Source organism: Venturia canescens, chromosome 7, assembly GCF_019457755.1.
Source record: "Venturia canescens isolate UGA chromosome 7, ASM1945775v1, whole genome shotgun sequence".
NCBI classification, from domain to species: Eukaryota; Metazoa; Arthropoda; class Insecta; order Hymenoptera; family Ichneumonidae; genus Venturia; species Venturia canescens.
This window is the reverse complement of record NC_057427.1, coordinates 10,064,944-10,087,457: the sequence shown is the minus strand read 5'-3', so window position 1 is coordinate 10,087,457 and position 22,514 is coordinate 10,064,944. Positions and strand designations below refer to the sequence as shown.

Here is a 22,514-nt window from a genome sequence, read left to right as displayed (position 1 = left end):
CATTTGTTTGATTTTACAATGAATTTTTAAAAATCTCTCACCGTCACCACCGACTCTCATTACAGCTGGAATTGCCACGGAGACTGCCTCGACGTTTCCTTTGCCCACGTTGCTCGTCTCATGTTGCATTATCGTGGCTCTGAAAAACAAGTAAATACAGCATTAAGGTGGTGAACGAATAGCGTAATTGTTTGTCAAAAGAATTTTGCGCTCTTCAATAGTAATCACTTGTAACGCTGCATTCGAAAAAATTCTTCCATGTTTGTACTGGGAAAGGTGAATCGTAACTGAGGAGTCTCGCCATTGTCGTTTATATCGAAAGTCGAAGGCTCGTTTAATCGTTCTAATTATGGGCGTTAATTAGACGCGAGATGAATATATACACGAAGACGCGCACGAAGGAGAGCTCGTCGATACGTAAAATTTAATTTGTCAAATCATTTTTTCATCGCTCACGAATGCAAATACGACAAGCAAAACTAGTTTTTCCGGTTACGAAATTTTCATTCGAAATAAATTTGAATGATATTAAAAATAGAAAAAAATATCCAATTAAGCGAGGTAAGAACGTGGAACTCACTTTAAGGGCGATACACTGTCTTCGACCATGGTGGAGCCTTCGTCGCCTTCGATACCGAAGTGATCTTTAGCCTTTTGTTTTTTTAGAATAATGTCGATGTATCCAGCGATAAGCTGCAAAATTTGTTCAGCTTCAGTGGTTTGGACGCTGTAATATTGATCTGAATAATCGCCAAAATCGAGGGTGAAGGTATTGGGCGACGCTCCCCATCTTCTCACGGTCGTCAAAGGCCATGTTTTCAATATTTCTTTCGTTCTTTCGTCCAGTCTCAAGACCGAATCTTTCGTGACGCCTAGCAAACGCGGTACTAGCTTATTCTTTCCAATCATTTTTTCTTTCACCAGGAAAAATGTCACTCCGTACGTGCTCAACGAACGCGCCGTTTTCGTGTACAATACTTTTGCGTCCAACTCCGAAAGACCAACGTGCTTTTTGTGCTCGGCGAATACTTTTTTCTCGATTCCTTTCACCTTCAGATAAGACTGAGGCAAAAATTCCTTCAAGCTGGAACAAAAATATCGAATTATTATTCTCAATTTATACAAAGGTTCAGTTTTAGGCTCAAGTTTTTTAATTAGCTTCCTAAATGACAGGGTAGCTAGCTGTCTCTCGATTATTTTTCTCGCTTGAAGATCTCAAGAACAGTCGGGTCCCGGAATGGTCACCAGTTCGAAACTATTATTCGATGAGAATTCCATTCATACGTACTCAAGAAATCCTGGTTTGTGTTTATCTTCCTTGTAATCACCGAATTGTATTTGGCACTGTATACCAGCGAAGGTACACGCTTTTTCCTGCGTAACGGGATGTGTTCCATCGAGTATCGCGTCGCGTGCTTGGACGTACAGCAGCGATAGTTGTACGGGGTCACGACTGTCGATGTTTTGATCGGAGAAGAAATATTTGCGACGGAGAAGGACAGTTTCGGACTCGTCGATGCCTTGTTCGCGAAGTGTCTTCGATGGATCGATCCAATTAACTGTGAATCAATTAATTTACAAAGTTATTTCAACGTCTCGAATGAATTGAGAAATTTGATATAAATCATTCAAGAAACATAGAAAAGTGAATAAATTCTCACCTTCGTCGTCAGTTTTTAATTTTTTTCTCAACTGATCCATTTTCGCGTCTCTCTCGCCTTTCTCTTCTTTGCGTCGTTTAAGAGTGAGAGTACCGAAATTTCCAGGTTTTTGATTCTCGGTTTCCTCGTCAAAGAAGTCACGCACCAAGGAATATTCGTCGTGGTTCGTTATTCCTATTTTCGTGCATATTACAACCATGAGATTAGCAACCGGTTGACTGTCGTCGACGAGAAGAGTTTTCAACGTTCCGTCCAACATCCGGACTCGCAGTGTTCGTAATTTTCGACGATACTCGAGTAAATCACCGTTTCTCAGGATGTAGTAGTCGAGATTACGTCCTGGCTCGAGCCACACACCTTTCTTTATATCCTCGTCGGCCAAAAACAGACCGTAATCTTTTGCTGTAATAAAAAAAATCTTCGTTACTCCCAATATTCGCAATTACAAACGTAAGAAAATGGAAACGTTCTTTCTGCATTTATTTTTAAAAATATTTCGACCCCCCCCGTACCGATTTGCTCATTTTAATTCATCATTGATGCTCAAGTTGTTGATCGACGGTAAAATACTTACGTTGGCCCATATTCGTTGCTTCAGCAAGTTTTTCCCTGATGATCCGGCAAGCATCGTACACCGAAGTGCTGGGATCGAACTGCATCATCTTGGTCGCATTTTTCTCCGGTATGGAGATGCGAAGCGACAAAGTAGCCATTGCGATTGCCGAGGGTGATCTTCTGCGTGAGCGAAAACCTCCAGAGTCACTCGACTGTAAAACAAGTGCGAAAAGAAATGGACAAATTAGATGAGTTCGATAAAAATTAAAATTTTCAACTTCGCTTTTTATTATTTGTTATTTATTCAAACGACAATAATTTGGTTCTCGTCCATTTGGAGGTGAAAATATCGTAAAATGTCTTTCCTTTTTCGGCGCGATGATGAATGGGTGAAGGGGAAAGTCGGGTTTGCAGGGCCGAAGCAACAGGTGGTTGGACACTAAATTTAAGCAGCGTCAAAATTCGCTCCACTCGAATTTTTGACGTTTTGCCAATCGTTCTGACTCTTCGAGTCGTGCTTTCGCTCAATTTTATTCAGTTTTTGGCAGCCTATAAAAAGTGAATTTTTCCAATCGATTCCTTTTCTAATCGGAGTCCGTGACAAAATCGATCTTCCCTAGGAGAAAAAAGTATTCTCGTAAATTAGTTGCCAGGTCGGAAGCAACGCGTGCGATGAAATGTAGGGAAGCCCTTTCGTGACTTTTGCCTCCAGACGATATATTGATCTATATTTTTGTCTCCACACAGAACGATATTCAGTCTGGCTTGATTTCATACCACTATTATAACGCTTTAAAATGAAAAAGAAACAAAAAAATACAAGACCGTGGGGATAATTGTCGATTTTTCAAAGCGCCTTGGAAAATATTGCGGTATTTGAAAATTTTACAATTTAAATGAACAATGAAACGCAGAATCGTTCAAAATCACCGAGAATAAGGACTGAAATGATGGCCCACCGAGAATAAATGTTGAAAAAATCGTGCGGATGGTCAATATTTTCATTTGTTTATCAGCAGAAAACATTTCCAATTTTCCGTGCGGTCTCTGAGAAAAGAGTAAACAGAAAAACCAATGTTTTTTGCCCCTTCACCGTCCGCTTGCTCTTTTTTATCGTTTCACTCGATTTCTCCTATTCCTAGTCGGTGCGCGCTGAAGTCGAGTGAATAATATTGTGGAAGGATGCTCGGAGAACTTGGGAAAGCATAGCATCGGGGAGGGGGCGGGGGCGAGGTACCCATAAGGGTATAAATTCGGTGCGAGTATCCACGCCAATGAGAGAACGGGGGGCTCGGGGCTCGGGGCACGTTCACCCTTAGAGCAGGTTGCCTGGCAACCCCTGCCTCTGACTGTGTCAAACTCAAGCACGAGTACCATTTCCCCTTTTTGCCTCTCTTTTTTATATCTCTATACACAGCTATAGATACGCGCGCGCGCGCGCGCGCGTGTGTGTGTGTGCGTGTGTGGACGATATCTCTCTTTTATCCAGGAGATTCTCACGCAATTCCCACCCGTCGAATATTATATATTAATATGAAAATACGAGTAATATTTTCACAGTCGAAAACCTTCGGCAAACATGTCACGATGAATCTTCGTTTGTCATAAGCGTTTCCTGCGGAGGGGAAAACATTTTTTTAATCTGATTTTTCTGTATTATGATTTATTCATTAAACTCAGAGTCGGTGGGCCCATGCGAGAGGGCCCTTCGCCTCTTTATTAACTTTGAAAATGAATATTCAGTAATTATTTTGTCCGAGCTTTATTGGAGGGAATTGTTCAATAATATTGTTGAAATGATTTTGGAAGGGAGCAAAGTTTCGTGTTGGAGGAATAAATATTCGTGGACCGGAAGGAATAACGCGTGTTACTGAAATGTTTTGTTTTTCCTCCGCGGGGAGGATAATGGCATCGAAAAAGGAAATAGGATGCTTAGATTTTTCTGTAATGCTCTAATGACCGGTGTTAGTGACAAGAACGGAACGATGATCGTCGAAACCGCGACCGGGTTGAAATTTACGAGCGGGAGGAGAGAGAACATCGTGCCAAAGTCCCGTGGGACAAACGCCGGTGCGAGTGCTCGTGGCCGTTTGACAAACGCCGGAGGGAATAGAAAAAAGGAGGGAGAATCGCTCTCGCCGAGATCGCGGACACGAGAGATGAGAGAAAAGGAAGAGGAGAGCGGCGAACGGGGCGCGAGAGAAAAATTGACTGGGACAATGCGGTTCGGTGGGTCCATCAATTTTGCACGAAGATTCAATAACCAGGAATCTTATTCTGTGATACTTTGACGAAAAGAGACAAATATTTATCGCGAATGGAACGATTGATCACGAAAATTGAGTCTTTCGACGATAATAACTGATTGGAAAATCAAACGAGCCTCGAGAATTGCCCACTAACCCGATCAATTGTATCTCCAATGTGAATTTTCGAGTTGGAGAAAAATGACGAGAAGAGCCAAGAGTTTCGTGGGATGGAAAATTCATCGATTTTCAAGTGGATTGAGCCGACGCGATGTCACACTCAAAAATGGGCCATCGGAAACTTCTTTTCCTATCAATGCTCGATCCCACCTTCCCTTCGCACCGTCCATTAATCGAGGCCATTGATTGCTCTTACGCGCTCTTTCCTTTCTATCTTTTCGTTGCTCTCTCTCTCTCTCTCTCTTTGGCACCCTCACTCTCCCCAGGCCTTTCCTCATCAAAGATACGATTATGCACGCCTGACAGAACATCAGCCCGTCCAAGGGTTGACGCTCCGTTCGGTTCGGTCGCCTCGTCGATCGTTTCGAGCTTGGCCTCCTTCGGTGGCGATTCGCAGCCAAAATCGAGGCTCCTCCTCGCGCCCTCAGACACGTTACACTGATCGATCGACACGAAAACGAAAAGCGTCGCTTTTAATGGAGCCAACACTCCCGGATTTTTGTGTGCAAAAGTATGAAGAGTTTTTCGGAGATTTCGTCGATCTAAACGAGTCAAATTGAGCCGGATTCTCGTCGACCCTCCAAAATCGCTTGAACCTTGTTCAAGCTCGATAAACATTTTGTCCCTCATTCCCGCGAATATTCGTAAGAATTTCGTTGAGAAAGCATCGGTTCTTAAAACATGTAGGAAAACAGTGAAAACCCAACGGCTTGGAAGTCTTTACAAAACGAATTTGACGCTTCTGACGTCTACGACGGAATGCCAGGGACTCGTAAACTATTTCCAATCCTCCATTATTCCATTCAACGCGTGCATTAGTGAGCAACGCATTTGTATTTAGATAGCCTGGTGAAGCGCGAGTCGGGGGTCGAAATGAAACCAACTGGAAGTCCTACGACAAACTCGAAGCTTGATTTCACCCTGCTCGTCTTCACCCAAGCGGAGTATTAACCCTCCTCTCTCTGATATACATATTCGATATGATAATGATAGAAAAAGGAAAGCATCGTTTGATGCTTAGATACGTCATGCATAAAATCAGCATAATTTTCCGAGTGCTACAAAAAACGATTCGAGAGTCCCTCAAGGTTCTCGAGGTAAAGAAGAATTTTTCCATTTATCTCAATTCATTTTAATCCCTCATGCTTAACGTTGGAAAATTCGATCGTTATCGCTCCAAAATTCAACGATTTTTACAGCCTCGTTATCGTTCGGGCTTACGGAGATTCGAGGAACAACCCTTTAAGATGCAAGACCGGCCTTAAGGATTTCCACAGAGGCAGCCTTTGAACTTTTATTTCAACCCTTACCTCGTTGCCAACTTAAAATCGTATATCTATAGAGCAATATGTAAATATACAAGCTTATGAAATATGCAAAAGTCGGTTACCCAAGATCTTGTTATACTGGCTCGCCCTTCGCTTTCTCTTCGTCTCTTACGATGAAGACTCCTCGTGTACAAGTAATTGACTATGCCGACGAAGCTGCAGCACGGATTGCCCTTCATGTTCCGTATATTTGTGTCTTTTATCCAAATTTATTCTTATCAAGTTTTTCGTATACTTTCCTTTTCAAGTTTTCGAATAAATATGGATATCCGAATGAATGTTTCGTTTCGAGCTGCCATGGGACGAGGCACGAGTAGCACGCGCCCGATCGAAGAGTTTCCGGAAATATGATTTTTTTTAAATTTACGCGAAACGAGTTTTTATTCCTATCCTATATTTATTTTCAACATTATTAATTCAACAAATTTCTTTTTATTTATCCTCTTCATGGTACTTTTATCTTTGCTATTGAGTTCGTTGATCGTCCAATATTTAAGGGTTAATAATTCAACAAAAAGGGTTACCGAAGGCCGAGTGTCCGGGGCTGAAGTTCGAGTCAGGAGACTCGATAAAAATATTTCTCGATGTTGACCGACATTTGTCAAGTTTGGTGGTCGAACTGCTTCGGTCCGAGTGAGTTCATCGATGTTGTTCGCAACGTTTCTTAATTCCCGAGTCACCGAATGCAAAGTGGATTTTATTGAACGAGAACGAGGATTATTTTGGAGCCCGGAACCTCGCGAGCCGAGGAGCAAAGCATTACTGGATAAAAGTTGGCCGAAACCTCGGGGAACCACCCCATGTTTTCGGGGGTTGCGCACGATCTTAAGGGTGGGGGAGGGGTGACAAACTCGGCACCTAAACGAGCAGAGGGGGAAGGGGAAGGGGGGGGGGGGGAGGGTGAGGACGCGAAATCTCGTCGACTGGCTCCTGCGCATTAGTGCCCCAGTAACACACCCCCGGAATCTAGGGGTGACTACGAACTAACCACGAATTCGTGCAAGAAAAAACCACGAGCCTAAAGAAAAAGTGAGCAATTTTTTCGCCTCGTGACCCACTGGTTTTTGTTGCGGCTCAAACTTGTATTCTCGGTGGAAAAGAAATTGTCGAACGAGGGGGGGTTTTTCATAGTTGCAAATAACCGACGATTAGGAGAACGAAAAATTGAATAAGAATTCGAAAAAATGACAAAAATTTGCCCCCCAGCCCCGAAGGTTCGCGAACTTTCTGCTACGACCATCGCCAACTTGGCTCCTCGTTAAGCAAATAAACGGAGAATCGCGGATAAAATTAACGAAGAAACAAGGACTTTGGTCGCGTCGAAAACGGAGGGCGGTCGCAGCCCTCGCCGCGGACAATAATCCCCCATCCGACCGAGCCCTCGGAAATTTGTTTTCGCGGTGCGGTACGTTCGCGGTTTTTCTCGATCGTATCCGCAGCCTCGATTTCAAACAAATGGACACGTTTACGTTTGCGAACATGCGGATTCGCCCTCGCACGCGTTGACGACTAAAAATAGCGAATACGAAAATTGTTTGCTCGGGACACGGATTGATAGCCCTACTGAGTAACACGCCGAGTGTTCCAAACGACACGAGCTTTCATGGCTAGGGCTACATCACATTTCGCGATGACGGACTCGAACGAATGAGAGGGGAGAGTGAATTTTCGGCAGATTACGATGAAGCGAGCGAGCAGCCGGAACGAAGGGGTTTAAATTGCACGAAATTCGTACCCCGCTATTAAGGATATCCGATTGCGAGAGGCGAAGAGAGACAAATATAATGAAAAGAGTCCGACGAAAGTGATACGTACTCACCGGAGACTCGATTATTAGTCCGAAGCCCACACGACGTCGTAAAAATAGTCGTTAAAATAAGCAATAAATTCGACGAAAGACGACACAACTATTACGAAATTCAACACTCTACAATGAAAGCTCGTGCAATGAGACAGAAAGGGAGAAAAAAGGAGTCCAAAATCAAGCGAAACTTGGTTTTGAGTCGCTCGCTACTCACCGGTTTATTGTCATGGTGTTTTCGTCTCCGGCAGCCCCGAAGTTCTTCACTCGATCAAGAAACTTCTCGACCGAACGTTATTTGTGAGTAGATAATACGGACGGAATCGCGATCTTATCACAAATTGCGAATCACAAGAGAAAATTCAAAGAAAATCGTACTTTTGGTGGGGGATGCGAGAAAGAAGAGGTAAGGAAATCACAGCTTTGCCGATTTTTGGAGTATTCGGAGGGAGAGAATGGGCAGGAAAGCGATCACTCGGGTTTTGTCAAAGGCACGAGGTGACGGACGGTGGATCCTCGACTCGTCGAGTCGACAAATACATTTATAAATATATTTACATCTTTGTCTGTGTATATCTATATATATATATATTGAAGGCTACAGCGTGATGTAATGAAAAGGCAACTCGAGATAAAAGAGAGTGAAAAATCAAAGAAATTTAAATGAATGGAAATAACGAAAGAGGGGAAGTTTAATGAAAAAGTGAGAAATTTAGCACAAAGGTGATCGTGGACGGCAGTTTTAAGGCACTTCAAAGCTGAGTTTGCAGCGACAACCGAAACAAATATCAATGTTTTTCGAAACCGTGTTATATTTTTTGTTTTTTTTTTTTTTTTTTTTTTTTTTCATAAGTTGCGATCGGGGTTGGTGAGAAATGAAAGAATGCGATACCGAATGAAGCGGGGCAGCTTCGTGTCCAGGGTTTTGTTTATCGGAATCAACGTGGCGAAAAATCACTGGGAAAATGGTACAAAGTTGAGATCGGTGGTTCAGTGTTGGGATTTCTGGGGTTTTGCGACGAAGGGGGATGATCGCGAGGAGGGTAGAGAGAACGAGGATGTTACCCCGACGGCTGTCGCCAAAGAAGTGATGCGTTTCTCGACTAGCGCGCGCCACCCAGACGATTCGCAGATCCTCAGGGGCTGTGCGCACGCACTTCAACCCCCATTGGTCGCATACGAAATATCTCGAGAGCGAGATATGCTTCGAGGGAGAGAAGAATAAGAGAGAGAGAGAGAGAGAGGCCTCGTAAGAATAGTAATTGCAACCCCCCTGCCTCCCTGTTTTCTACTCTCAACTCCCCTCGCCGCGTCTCTTCTGATTTCATCCCTACCACGAACTCACGCGGGCACTCAAATTCTCAAATTTATATGTGTACAGTATACGTCTATATGAATTCTCTTTCCTCCTCTCCACTTTCCTTCGTTTACGATAAACTTTGAGGAAAATCAGGCCCTTGGAATGGAAGAGGATGCTGGAGGCTGGCGCGGAAAAGGAAATTCTCCGGATCGGAGCACTCCAAAGTCGGCAAAAATGGACTCATTTCGCTCCCTATCGCGCTCGCTCATGCGCGAATTAAGCCACGCTTTTTTCACGGTTTTCTAACAATTTAACAGAAAGTTTGTTCCTCTCGAGTATCCAACGGATTCGGGGGCTCCGAGGGCCGCGATTAATTCAATCGATTCTGAAAATGGAGACTCCAGAAGGAAAGCCGGAAGAATAATACCGATGCTTTGGAAATTCTCATCTCGCAGCGGGGCGGTTTCGGGGCTGCGACGATTCGTCGTCGTCCGCTTTTTCTTGCCTCCGCGTCCACGATGACTCGTGAAACGTCGACGAGGTGAAAGAGAGATTTCTAAGCGGGCGGCCGGGGAAAAAGGTTTCTCCTGCGAAGACACACCGGGCGGAATGGCCCTCGGGGCTGAAAAGAGAAGAGGAAGGGCTCAGGGGAGGCTGATAATGCGAAGACGCAGCGAGGGGCTCCGATGACACGGGCCCTTCTATACTTGTATATTTTTATGTCCATATATATAAGCGCGAGAGAAGGCAGGACGTGTAAGGGATGCTCACACCGTTGGGGGTCAATTGAGATGTACAGGCTATTTATGCAGCGGCACTTTCGCCCGGAAGTTAAGGGGGTTTTTTCGCAAGGGATCGCGTATACGTCTTTCTACGCATACGGTCAAGTCTTCCCTACTTTATTACGAAGGATGAAGGACGAACCGCTGACAGCCCCTTGGACTTCGACTTCGGACCACGACGGGGGTGGAAAAAACGCACCCTCCCAACTTCTTCGTTCCTTTCGACCCCCCCGCTGCATCCGAACGACCAATTCTCATTCCGCAACGATTTTTTATCCTGCGGACGGAAACGCGGGGCGCTTCGTAAGTTAAAAACGGAAATTATCACATCGGCAGCATTCCGACTTACTCAATCTCGGAGATAAAGATTTTTTAACGGTGCTGAAGAAATCAACACTCGAAACGATCAAATTTCGAACAAATGTCGAGTTTATAAACTTCGAATGATAATACGGGGACAGACGGATTCGATTAGAGCTTTGAATGTCGCGAAAATAAATGAAGTAGATACTACAAGGTTCGAAACGTGTTTACGCCGAAAATGGAATGTAACAATCGCGCCCGTAGAACGACGAGGGAAATATCGATTTTCTGAAAATTCGACTATCACTCTTCAGATTCATAAAGTACTACGATCAACGATACTATACGAATATTCACTATTTCGATAATATAATAACGAAAGACTAAATATTACTGAGGTTGAAATACCGAAACACCAAAAAGTCGAACGGTCGAAATGTCGAAACGCAGCGGAGCTCAAAATACACGCGTTTCACTCACTCACTCACTCAGACCGGTGATCTCGATTTTAAATCATCGCCATTTTGACTTTCGGCATTTCGGGTCATCGCCATTCCGCATATCCAAGCTCTACAGGCTCGAAAAATTCGCTTTCGATTCTTTGCTACTCCATGTTCTGGCCTGTCTATAAAACAACTACTCTCTCTATTTTCAATTCGAAAATATGAACTTTTGACATTCGTATGGTCTGTCAAAATTGCATTCGAAATGAAGACTATCGAAATATGTGTTTTCGAGTAAATACGAAGTCAAAGAAGGAATATTCGATTAAACGCGTAATCTGCTAAATAGACGATCGAAAATAAGAATTTCGAATGACTTTTTTTTGTCTCCGGTCTGATATTACGACTCTTAAAATTTCGAAATATCGAGCGTTCTACAATTCGGTTATTTGACCTAGTGAACCCCACCCAACTTACTCGAGCAACTTTGGAGCAAAAATCGCGACAAATTTTCGAAATGCATTGAAATTCATCGCTGTATATGATTTATTAATTTGTATGTTGGCGCATACAGAGCTTTTCTGGCACGATTTCTCGCTCTACGTTTCGTTGATTCGTCCCGTCAACCCTTATCGTTTCGGGCGTCAATCAAACTTCTCCTCTCTCACTCTCTTTTTCACCGCTGGCGCACCGCTCTCTCGTAACTTATCGGACGATTGATCGGTCTGACAATGCCTGTCGATTTTCGCGCTCAACTTCACCCGATCGTCATCCCAACGGACACACACAAATACTTTGATTTTAGGTTTCCTTTCGCCGACCATCCCAGCCCCGAATTCTCTCTTCGTTCTGTGTAAACGTGACAGAATATGACGAAATTTCACACGCGACTCCTGCAACCGGGTCGTTGTCCATTTCTCCTTATTTTCATCATTAAATTTCCCTCAATTTAACATCGAAAATTCATTTTTTCGACGATCCTTCACGGGACCGAGGTACAAAATCGTTTAACGAAGTACCCTCGGTACGTAGTGAGTCAGAGAGTTTTAGTCTTCAATATGAGTAACGTAGTATATATTTCGGCAACACCGTAGCCCCTGGGTTAGTGTACGTGTTCACGTACAAACATTGAATCTGCGTATAGTCGCGTATAGGAAACCCAGCTTCTGCGTGTTTCGTTTTTCATCAGTGGGTAAAGAAATCCGAAGTGTATACGGGAAAAGAAACATCCCTAACCTCAAAGAAGACTTAAAAAATGATTAAATTGACGGTGTCTTCTTTTCATATTTTCTATTTCTTATTGTTTCCGAAAATAATTGATGTATGAAACACACAAAATGTTCGTTACAAATGTATAATATTTCTTTTACAATACTGTGTTTCTATCGTTGACTCAATTTGCGCGTGTTCGGACGGTTTCGAAAGTGCTGCTGTAACTTATATTTGAATGAAGCGCCATAACCTACAATTCTGCGGTGTTGCCACATTTGCGTGTTGCTCAAAAATCTTGTCTTACTTCCAGTCATTTCTTAGAACACAAGCAAGCTTTGCATGTTTTCCAAAAAGAAAAATGTTCATTGGACATTTGTTTATATCTTCTCCAAATTTTATCAAAACTTCAACGTTATAAATTAAAAAGTGCGTCTGAATCACAGATTCACATAAGACTCCATGTTAACTGCTTCAAATTAAATCATTGATATCTCTTTTCAAAGTCAACCAAAGGTCACAAAATTTTAACTGAGTCATTTTTCGAAAGATTTTGACATCTTTACAAATTTTTATAATTTTCTGTTTGTTAATTGATTTACCGAAGGTACTTCCTTAAGCGTGCATGGCCTCGATCGATCGACGGAGTTCGAAGTGGTGACGGGACGAGGGCAATCCGGAGAAACGCTGTGGAAGCACTTTCTTTGTTATTCATCGCGGAAAAGGGCGAAGCAAAAAAGAACGGCGAGTTCAATAGTTTCAGTAGCCGAAACTCGCGCCAAACTGTCCGAATCGTTTTCATTGGCTGGAGGAGGCCTCCCACCCGTTTCATCAAAGTTCCCACTCAATTAAATCCTCCGCTTCGTTCCAAATGCCATGCACGAACCCGCGGTCTCGTTTATCCGGGGAACGATCCAACCGTCACTCACTTTTGAGGCACCGTGAACACCCCCCCCCCCCCCAATAGAAAAAATAAGAGCGACAACCATAAAAAACGAGTCAAACGAATGATCAGGTTCGTCGAAACTGATGCAGGTGCCACCGGACCCCGAGTCGGTGAGCACTGCGATCAATAATTTCGAAAAAAGCTGATCGAGCACCGGATTCACCGAATTCAAACCGATTCGTCGTGGGCGAGCATACCGAAAATTCGCTGACCTCAACGAAAATCGGAAATTCGAACACTCGAAAAGCACAAATGAATATTTCTACTGCGCCGAAAGCATGGAAAGACTGAGAGAAAAACTTCGTCGAATCGCAACGACGAGAAAAAAAATTTTCTCACTTACCAATCGAATAAACAGGAAAAATAGACAACGAGCAAAATTGAAGAATTATTATGATCGAGCACGTGGTTTCGGGAGCGTTGGATCCTCGATTGGACACGAAGGATCGAAGGATGAGGGAAAAGTCGTATTTAGTTATGGGGTGTGATGGTCAAGGGCCGATCAAGTCCGGAGGACACGACGACAGATGCGCGAGTGTGTGTACGCGAGGATAGGCATGACAATCGGGAGAGATGCGTTGGTCATTCAGATTAAAGATAATGCACGTGAGTTTTCGTGAGAGAATATTTCGGAGCGATCCTGAGAGACGCGAATGGCTCCGCGTTCGCCATTTGTTAAATTGCGCTCTCCGCATATATCCGTATACTTATTGAGAGATACAGAGCGATAAAGATCTCATCGAATTTATCTCGAATTTAACGAGGCTCGATTTTCTACCTGCTCGTGAGACGAGCTCTCTCTCTCGTGAGATTGAAATCTCGCAAGCTCCGGAGGCAAAAGCGTGAAATTATTGCAAAGTAGGCTGTTCCGAGAGCGTAAAACTGCATTTGCGTCCGTGCGAAGTCGCCCAAAATACTGCGAAGGATTCGGCTGGAAATGGGAACGGAAGCGAGCCCCAAAATATTTTCCCCCTTTCATCAAACAATGTTTGCCCGAAATTGACGACCCGCGTACCGAGCTCGAAACGGCGCTCGGCATTTTTCTCGAGCAATAGACAGTTTATAAAGTTAGAAACTCCGCTCCGCGCTCGACTCAATTCCAAGGGATTCAAGTCGGAGAAGGACCCCTCCTCGGACTCGCTCATCATCGCGTGCCTATTCAAATTTAACGGACCATATTTGTCGCAATTAAGTATTATATATTTAAGGGGGGGTCGGAGGTCGCGGGGCCGACAAATGGTTAGGTGCGGAAGTATTTTCATATTGGCTCGCGAGGAATTGCGCTCGTTTATACGTTCCTCCGAGCTTCAGACAGTTCGTACAGGACACTCGAGAAGGACGAACGTGTGGATTTTACGACGCGATGTTGTCCCCTTCGTAATACGTACGTACGTACGTGGGGGTTGATCACCTCTTGTTAGAGTGACTCACGGCGAGCTGTCTGAGCACTTTTTCCGAGAGTTCGAAACCGCATTAAAAATAGGAAAATTCGTGGAATTTCGTTTCTTCATTTCGTTGCTAATAAAATAGTCTGACGATGAAAATGAGTGCGTCGAGTTTCCAGCTTGATTTTCGAGTCCGCCGCGCGGAGCAGCAGGGACTCGGAATGTCTTTCGAACAATTATATTTCCTCGATTTTCTTCAAATTCATTCTCGTTTCGTCAATATTTTTTCGCCAAATTGAGACACGCCTATCTTCGACTCGAACGGGGGTACGGAGACTTTGTGGATTTCTATAGCCGCAGCCACAAGCGCAGAGGGGATGATGCACGGAAGGGTGAGTTTGGCGTCGGTTCGTCGGACGCCTGGGGTGGCGCCGCGACGCTTTGGCGCCTCTCGCAGCATCCCACACATCTCTGCGTCTCTCCTCGCTCTCTCTCTCTCGCTCTCGCTCTCCCAGTCGCCTCTCGACATCTCGTCTTCGAAGTTGGTTAATCCCTCGCCTGTTAAATGTTACCTGGAAGACGATCGGGCCCGAGAGCACCTTCATTTTCACGATTAATTCCTCGCGAGAAAATCGAGGGTAATGAAACTTCTTGGATGATCGGATGACAGCAACTTCATTCGACATCTCGGACCGACCAATTTTTCAGGCTTATCTCCATCGGCTCCGCTCCTTTTTCTCGGCTTCTCACGACAACGATCGTAAATAAGGCGAAAGCAATAACGTTCGACGACGAATTAATTTCAACATGAAGTAATATCATAACGGATAATCTTGTAATGATCCGGTTCGACACGTATCTCGCGCGGAATTTCGTTCGTATGAAATATTTAACGATCCCTCGTAAATCTCGTTGAATCAATCGGCCGGCCCCTCGCAGCTTTTCCCTCCTTCAAAAAAGTCGTGGAAAACGCTCTTTCGGTGCTTCATGTTTGAGACAAATATTTTTAATTTAAATATCGAATTAGAGTATCCTTTTTTTCTTTTTGACATTTGCAAACAGGCTCCGAAAAGCGGCAGCATTCGTACTCCAGCGTCATTCAAGTTGCGGGGACTTTCAGGTTCGCTAATAACTTGAACAAACATTGGGAATATCATTGTTATTGGCGTGTGTGTCGCGAGAGGAGTCCAATGACGATAGACAGCAGGAAAATTTGTGCGGGGAATGAAGGGACGGAAAGAGGAGGCCAAGAGAACGGGGAAATGTGAGGGGACTCGATTCTCGAGCAGGGAGGGAGAAAATGAGGATAATCCATTAGACGAATGGTAACCCAAAACTGGGCAAACAAGGGTGATCTTGGATTAAATATAGGGATGAAAACCCGGTGTTGGTTTTCCAGCGTGTATCAGAAATCTCTAAAAGCTCTTGCTCCATTTGGTTTTCTGCATTTATAGAAAAAATCGCGTTCGAAGAGTTGCCCCAAGTAATCGGGCGGGAATCGAAGCAACGGGCGACGCTGGAGCGTTCGAGTCCAACGGAACGAACGAAAAAAAACATTTGTGATTCGCCTATTTTTCATTTCACGAAGGATCGGCGCAGCTTGAAAAACTACCAAGTGCAAATGCGGCAGGAAACGAAATTGAAGAATTACTGGAATTGTTGGAGGCTTTTTTAAAATAATGTCGTTGCAATAACTTCAGCGTCACACTAAAATGGGATGAAAAATGTTGGAGGAAAACTTTGACCGATTGTTAGCGCAGCCCTTGAAAAGATTTCTCTCGCATTATCCATCAACCTATAGAACCGTTTTGATCAAGTAACCAAAGATAAAAGAGGGAAAGAACGCGGTGAAGGTCCAATCGGGAATTAAAAGGGACGCTGCTCCCAGGGCCCCGATTCTCTATCAGTCTTGTGTTTATTCTCGCATCTGCGACTCCGATTTCCAACTCGGTTTACGGACATTCGCGTAATTGTATATATTCAAGATTGATATTAATGCTCCTCTCTCCGGATGAAGTTACCATTCGCTGTCTTATCTCTTTCGCCTCCGTTACGAGTCTCTGCGTGACAAGAGACTCGTCACGAGGCTGAACTTTGTCGTCGGACTGCAATTGATACCCGACGGATTCAGCTTTATAAGATGAAAAATATCGGCGCTTTCCTTCGACTCGGACACAGGCCAATCGTCCTTCGTACCGCGTTGACAGGAGGCTTGGCAATCGGCTGGAAAGCGTCTCAATAGGGTCTTTTACGCCATGTCAAAAAATACATTGTGATAGATTTCGTAAAACGTTAACGAGAAACGTCAATATTTATTCATAAATATGCAATGTAAATTTTATAATTCAATTTTAAAAATCGCCTTTTTTCATCTGTTTTTCAAATGTCTAAAACGCCATCCGCCATATTGGATTCCAACGTGACGTCACTCCGATAGTAAACAATCTAGATTCTTATTGTGCGCTCCGTGTTACTTTGAAATTTTACAAGTTATTACGCACATTTGTGGACTTTTAACATTAATTTGATTAAAATCACGTTATGGAAAACGGTTTTGTGAAAGCAGAAAGTACAAAAATCTACCAATGATAGATACGTTGATGGTGGCGATTAATCCACAATTTTTGTAGCATTTTCACGCTTGTAATAACACTGAAGTTTGCAACGTTGGAGTCCAACGAAATGATCTAAAAAACCCTTCAATTATTCCAGTAATTCTCCAATTTTGTTCCATGCCAAATTTGCAATTCGTAGTTTTTCAACCTGCACCGATACTTCGTGAAATAAAAAATTTGCGAATTACAAGTTTTTACTTTTCGTTCATTTCGTTGGACTCCAACGTTGCAAACTTCAGCTTGTATTATTGCATTCAGGCACGAGACACCAACGATATACCATTATAACTCATTATTTTGAGAAATCTTGTTACTCGGTCTTTCACAATCGTATTATTTACTAACGGAGTTGTAAATAATACGTTTGTTTCGGTCACAAACCGAAACAACACGGCGGCTAGCGTTTCCGCGCGAAAATTGAAAATCATAAATAAAAAATAGTTTTTAAGACAGTTTTCGGTCTTATAAAATTGAAATAAAAATTCTACTGGTTTATTGCGATCTCAGGATTATTTTAAAACAGTTTTCAAAGAAAGGTGTAATACCCTATTCGAGGTGAGAATTCGGTTCGACGGGAGCACCGCGAATGGCGTTTTCCGGAGGGTTGCAGAAATTCTCAAGTTTTTGGCTTCTCCGAAAAGCTTGTTCCAAACGAGGGAATAAAACGTTGAAAATTTTTGACGAAAACGAAGATAATGATCGTTTCATTTTCCTGTTTTTAGTTATCGAAGCTTTCTGAAAGAAACGCCAAAAAACGAGCTTTTTTTATGTCTCCACGGTCGAGCACATTGACGAATATTTCACTCGCCCCTGTCAATAGAGGAAAGCTCGAGGGTTCGGGTTATAAGGAATAATTATCGTTTCGTATCACGGGGCGAGATCATTCCAAGCGCATAACGATCCGCGTGATCCTCTCGCTGTAACGAGACCATTTGTCTGCTCAGAAACAAGACGCGCGATTCCCCATACGTTAGAATTGGATGATTGCACTAAATTGCTTTGATTTTTATTCTTTCCCCCTCTGCGGGGAAGCGCCACGTGCCCTTCCGACGAGCTCCCACTTTTTGGGGGCTTATTTTCACTCGATCCACGTAGCCCACACGCAACGAAGACTCGGTTGCGTCGAATTATGTTTTATTTCGTTGATGAGAACTGAACAATTCGAAATTCCTTCGAATCATCAATTCCATTGAGAAAAATCATTATTTTCATATTTTACTAAGAGCATCAAAGCTCGGATGTGCGCAGTTGGCTCAATTTGTGCAAAATTACGATCCTTTATTCGTCTCGAGAGTGATAAGAATAGTGGGAAACAATGATAGGACTGCGGGTGAATAAAAATGCGATGTTTTATTGAGTTTCATGGCGCGACCTCATTTCGCCAGTTAAAGAAAAATCAACTCCGGACACAAAGTACGATAAATATTGAACGTAAAAGGATTGAAGTTTTGAAATTCGATGATGTAATCGTGAAAAAACGAAGAAGAAGAAAAAGCATTAATGTCATGGCCGACCATGACAAATATCGAGCTCTCAGCATCACTCGTGATTTCAGCGTTTGCCTGCGTGTATTAAAATGTGAAATTCGTCAGCGGCACGGATGCTACTGAAGTCGAGATAAACTCATTGTCTCCGCGAATAAAGTGAAACGCATGATTCAATAATGCATCATTGCTATACGTAACGATAACATCGTCATCGTGACTTATTTTCATTTCCAAGAGCTAGCAGTACTACGAAATACTATATGATGTAGTGGGAGGTTGTTACACACGAGTTGGAGAGGAGAGAGACGGCGTCCCGACTGTCTCAAGCGCGAAGATAGTAAATCTCCGTGCGTGCGCTTCGAATTATACGGGGTGTCCCGAAAGTCGAAGTTGAAATGTTTGATCGATGAAAGATTGCGAAATTCTGGAGCGAAAAGTCCTTAGCGAATTTTCTCGCGGACGCACCATTCTCGAGATATTGATCAATTAGGAAAATGTTATACGGGGTGTCCCAAAAGTCATTCTTGCATTTGTATGCTGTCGATAGATGGCGAAATTCTGGAGCGAAAAGTCCTTAGCGAATTTTCCCTCGGACGCACCGTTCCCGAGATATTGGTCAATTGAGAATGCCCGTATACGGGGTGTCCCAAAGTCGTGTCTCCAATTTTTTACTGTCGATAGACCGAGTAATTCTGAAGCGAAAAGTCCTTTGCAATTTTTTTCTCCGACGCATCTTTCCTGAAATATTGTTGAAATTGTGTTCATCCTATCGAACCCAGTTTTTACGGGGCTCCTCACCGACCGACGCACATTCCTTAGTATCTCGTGAACGACACTCGACAGGGGAAAACGGTCGCCGGATTTTCTCTTCAGAATCACGCGATTTGTTCGCCCTGTAAATACGAACTGCCACTCCTGAGACACCCTTTACATACACGAATCAGTATCTTTTTTCCTCTCCCTAGTGGCGCTTCCACTACTATTTCGATGCTCACGCACATTACGCACGCGTTTATTTATAATTCTTCGCAGACCGGAACTTTACTTTCTGTTTCGACAGGAATACGTGTTTCGCCAGTTGACGTACAATGTATACAAGGGATCGAGGAGGAAGCGTGGCCCAGCCATCGACAATATTAGACGAATCGTTCGCAGATTCAGGATCAAAAAATACTTTTTTTATTCAAGACGCTGAAGTTTGCATCGTTGCAGTCCAACGAAATTAACGAAAATAACATTTGTAATTAACCAATTTTTTATTTCACGGATCATTGGTTTAGATTGAAAAACTACGAATTGCAAATCAGGCAGGTAATTGGAGAATTACTGGAATTATTGGAGAGTTTTTTAAGATCATTTCGTTGGACTCCGACGTTGCAAACAGCGTCATTTTTTGGTCAATCTATAAATTTTATAAATTTATAATGAATTGTTTAAAAAGGCGATTCTGTTTTGCTCATTTCATCTGAATCGTAACATATAAGAATAAAATATGAATAATACAATGCGTGTATTCCGGAAAGCAATTTAATATTGCTCGGAGTAATAAACCACCCAAGGCGGAAAATTCCAGAGTTAAAACGATATTGTAGTATCTTTAACCCTGGGTACCGCACACTTCCTTATCCGATAGCTTGACCGCGCGCTCTGGGTGCCTCAAACCTCCAAGTGAATTCAATCACAAGTTCATATTTTAATCGCTAAAAAATTCAAGCGACCAGAGCGAAAAATGGAGCTACGAATAAGTCAATTGTCTCATACGAATCACGCTGCGCTTTTCGGGGGGGGGGGGGGGGGGGGGGGGGGGGGGGGAATTCAGAAAAAACGTTTCGACATGGAAATACTGGTTCTTCAAAATACATTGTCTTGAGAGGGGCCTTCAACAAAAATGGGCATAAGCACACAGTATCGATAGAATTATGTAAATATTCGATGACGACCGGAGCACACTTCCGCTCGGGAAAGAAATAAAAAAAGATCTATCAATACACATTTCGTGCAGAACACCCGTTAGACGACGTCACGAAGAGTTTGTGGGTGGCTGTCGACACCCACTGAACTGGTGGGAAAAAAAAAAAAAACAAAAGGAAACTAAAGGTAAAAAAAATTGAGGCCAAGAAAACAGAATCTTTAGAGACACGTTTTCATCGATATAGAAATGTCGATAAGATAGTACTTTCACGTTCATTGATCAAGTTACGTTGAATAAGCTTTCAACGAATTTCATAAGATTTAATACATTTCTACGAATCTCAATAAAACCGATAGAAAACAAGAGTGTTTTGTGTCGCTTCGGGAATCGCAGTATTTCCTCGAAGCAAGTGCTAATCCAGGCATAACTAGAAATATGAGAATTCGAATGAATTTGACACGATCAAAGTTGAAAAAATTAATTAATAATTAAATTGATTTGTGGCTGGATACACTGAAATATACAAACATATCAGGGACGTTTACAAGGGCGTTTATTAAACATATGACTGTCTCCGAGCGCCCATGACTTTCCCCCATTCTCGATCTCATTTCAAGGACCGCGATCGCGTCTTCTTCTGTCATTATGTCAGAGATTGCTCGTCTCTTCTTAACATTTCAAAAGGGGAACAGCGTAAACGGAAGATTAATTGAGGTCTCGCAATTTATTTGCGAATAAGTGCTCTGATAATTGTAATAATGATTGGAAAGGAACAATTATCGACTGGGAGAAACAAGTGATCGTGGATGATTATTATTTTCTGGCTGATAATAAATCACCTCACGAATTATTTTGACTAGCATAATTTTGAATTTTGATAATAATTTATGGCAAAAGAGAATCGTTTGGGTTTGGAAGACAGCAGCCGTGGTTCACTATTTAACCTCTTACACCCTGGCCTATTGATTTTCCTCGGGTTCCCCTATTGTTTTGGCACGTACTCGCATGGTTTGGGGCCGCCTCTCTTTGCACAACGGGAAAATCCGAAAGCTAACGTCTAGTACGGGTACTTGTCGCCTCGACGCTATCCAGCCGCGCGGTCCCGAAAAAAGAGCGAGAGAGAGAGAGAGAGAGGGAAAGAGAGGAAAAAATCCTTGAGCCATGAGACAGAAAAACTACCCTGTCGCAAAGAGAAACTTCGGGACATTCGGATTTGTCAGTGTTCGCGCATGGCGAGTCTCGAAAAAATCAAGTAAAAAAAATTGCGGACGAAAGAACGAAGGGAAAAGAAACCGAGTCAATTATTACGCTGGTTTATGAATCATTTCTATTTTCGTAAGCACCCGTTGCTTGCGGACTCGACGCTTTGAGAACGAGAGGGAGAGACAGAGACGGAGAGAGAATATAGCCGACGATCGAAAAGTTGGAGGTTAAACATTATTACGATGTCCCCCGGCATACCGGGGACACGAAAAGATGAACTGCTAAATAGAACGAGTATCTACGTGATGACACTTTTCATTTGATGGAAAAACGCACAGTTGAAAGATTTTCATTTAAAAAATGTTTTTATTCGCATTTATCGCGAGTTTGGCAAATGGAAGCGAGAATCAGAGTATACGCGTCTCGCTTCAGCTTAAAGCGCACGCCCATCTGTCGCTCATATATCACCCAGGAATCAATAAGACGTACGATTTTTCGAAGCCAACTCAATTTTTCAATGGTTTTTTTCTTACTTCACTCATCGCTGAGATTCACTCTTATACACTAAGTGATTCTTGCGAGACTCACCGTTATAAATATCCATATGTAATTACGATCGTTCGTTCGCTGTTTTTCCTCTTCTTTTTTCTCCCTTATGCCCGAATAAACTTTTTTACTTCGTCGTTACCTCGATGTTCGTCTTCCTTTTTTTTTGAATTATCAATTTGTCACTTATTTCGACGAGCTTTCGATCTCTCACGTCCGAAACACACACAACACTTCTGACGACTACGACGGTTCGCTTTCCGAATTGTTCCGAGAGTTTACAACGAGAATTCTCCGCGTTCCTACTGTCCAAGATAATCCGCAGCCTTCACGAAACATGGACGGAAGGAACGTTTCTCGCATCGCTACTATTTTCTTTGCTGTTTTTTCACGCTATCTCATCCATTGATCGGCTCCTATTTCGATTTCATGATACTTGTTTCTTTTTATTTTTATTGGCACTCGTCCAATTTTCGTCGGGATAAGATGGAGAAAAAGGGAAATAAAAGGAATACAGTAGAGTGTCTGTTCTCGTAGTTCGCGCGATCGCCGCGCGGATCGATCGCTCAAGTTCTACGACGCTCAGTCGCGGCGCCACTTGCTTGCCTTGTG

The 22,514-nt window shown here is 43.1% G+C and overlaps 1 protein-coding gene across 3 annotated transcripts in view; it reads right to left on the bottom strand.

Moving 5' to 3' along the window:
* The window catches only part of rhea (Talin_middle and talin-RS domain-containing protein rhea), a 34,662-nt gene extending 12,412 nt beyond the window's left edge, over positions 1-22,250 (bottom strand). Inside the window, exons 1-6 of one of the 3 annotated variants that reach the window (XM_043425234.1) lie at positions 21,945-22,250; positions 2,236-2,428; positions 1,662-2,063; positions 1,289-1,559; positions 581-1,084; positions 42-139 (exon numbers count right to left, since the gene is read on the bottom strand). In XM_043425234.1, coding sequence (XP_043281169.1) covers positions 42-139; positions 581-1,084; positions 1,289-1,559; positions 1,662-2,063; positions 2,236-2,374 — 1,414 coding nt within the window. In that variant the 5' untranslated portion in view covers positions 2,375-2,428; positions 21,945-22,250. Of the gene's footprint in view, positions 1-41; positions 140-580; positions 1,085-1,288; positions 1,560-1,661; positions 2,064-2,235; positions 2,429-7,988; positions 8,600-21,944 lie in introns of those variants that run through there. The other 2 variants (XM_043425236.1, XM_043425235.1) reach the window with 2 other exon arrangements.
* Between the last annotated feature and the right edge of the window lie 264 nt (positions 22,251-22,514).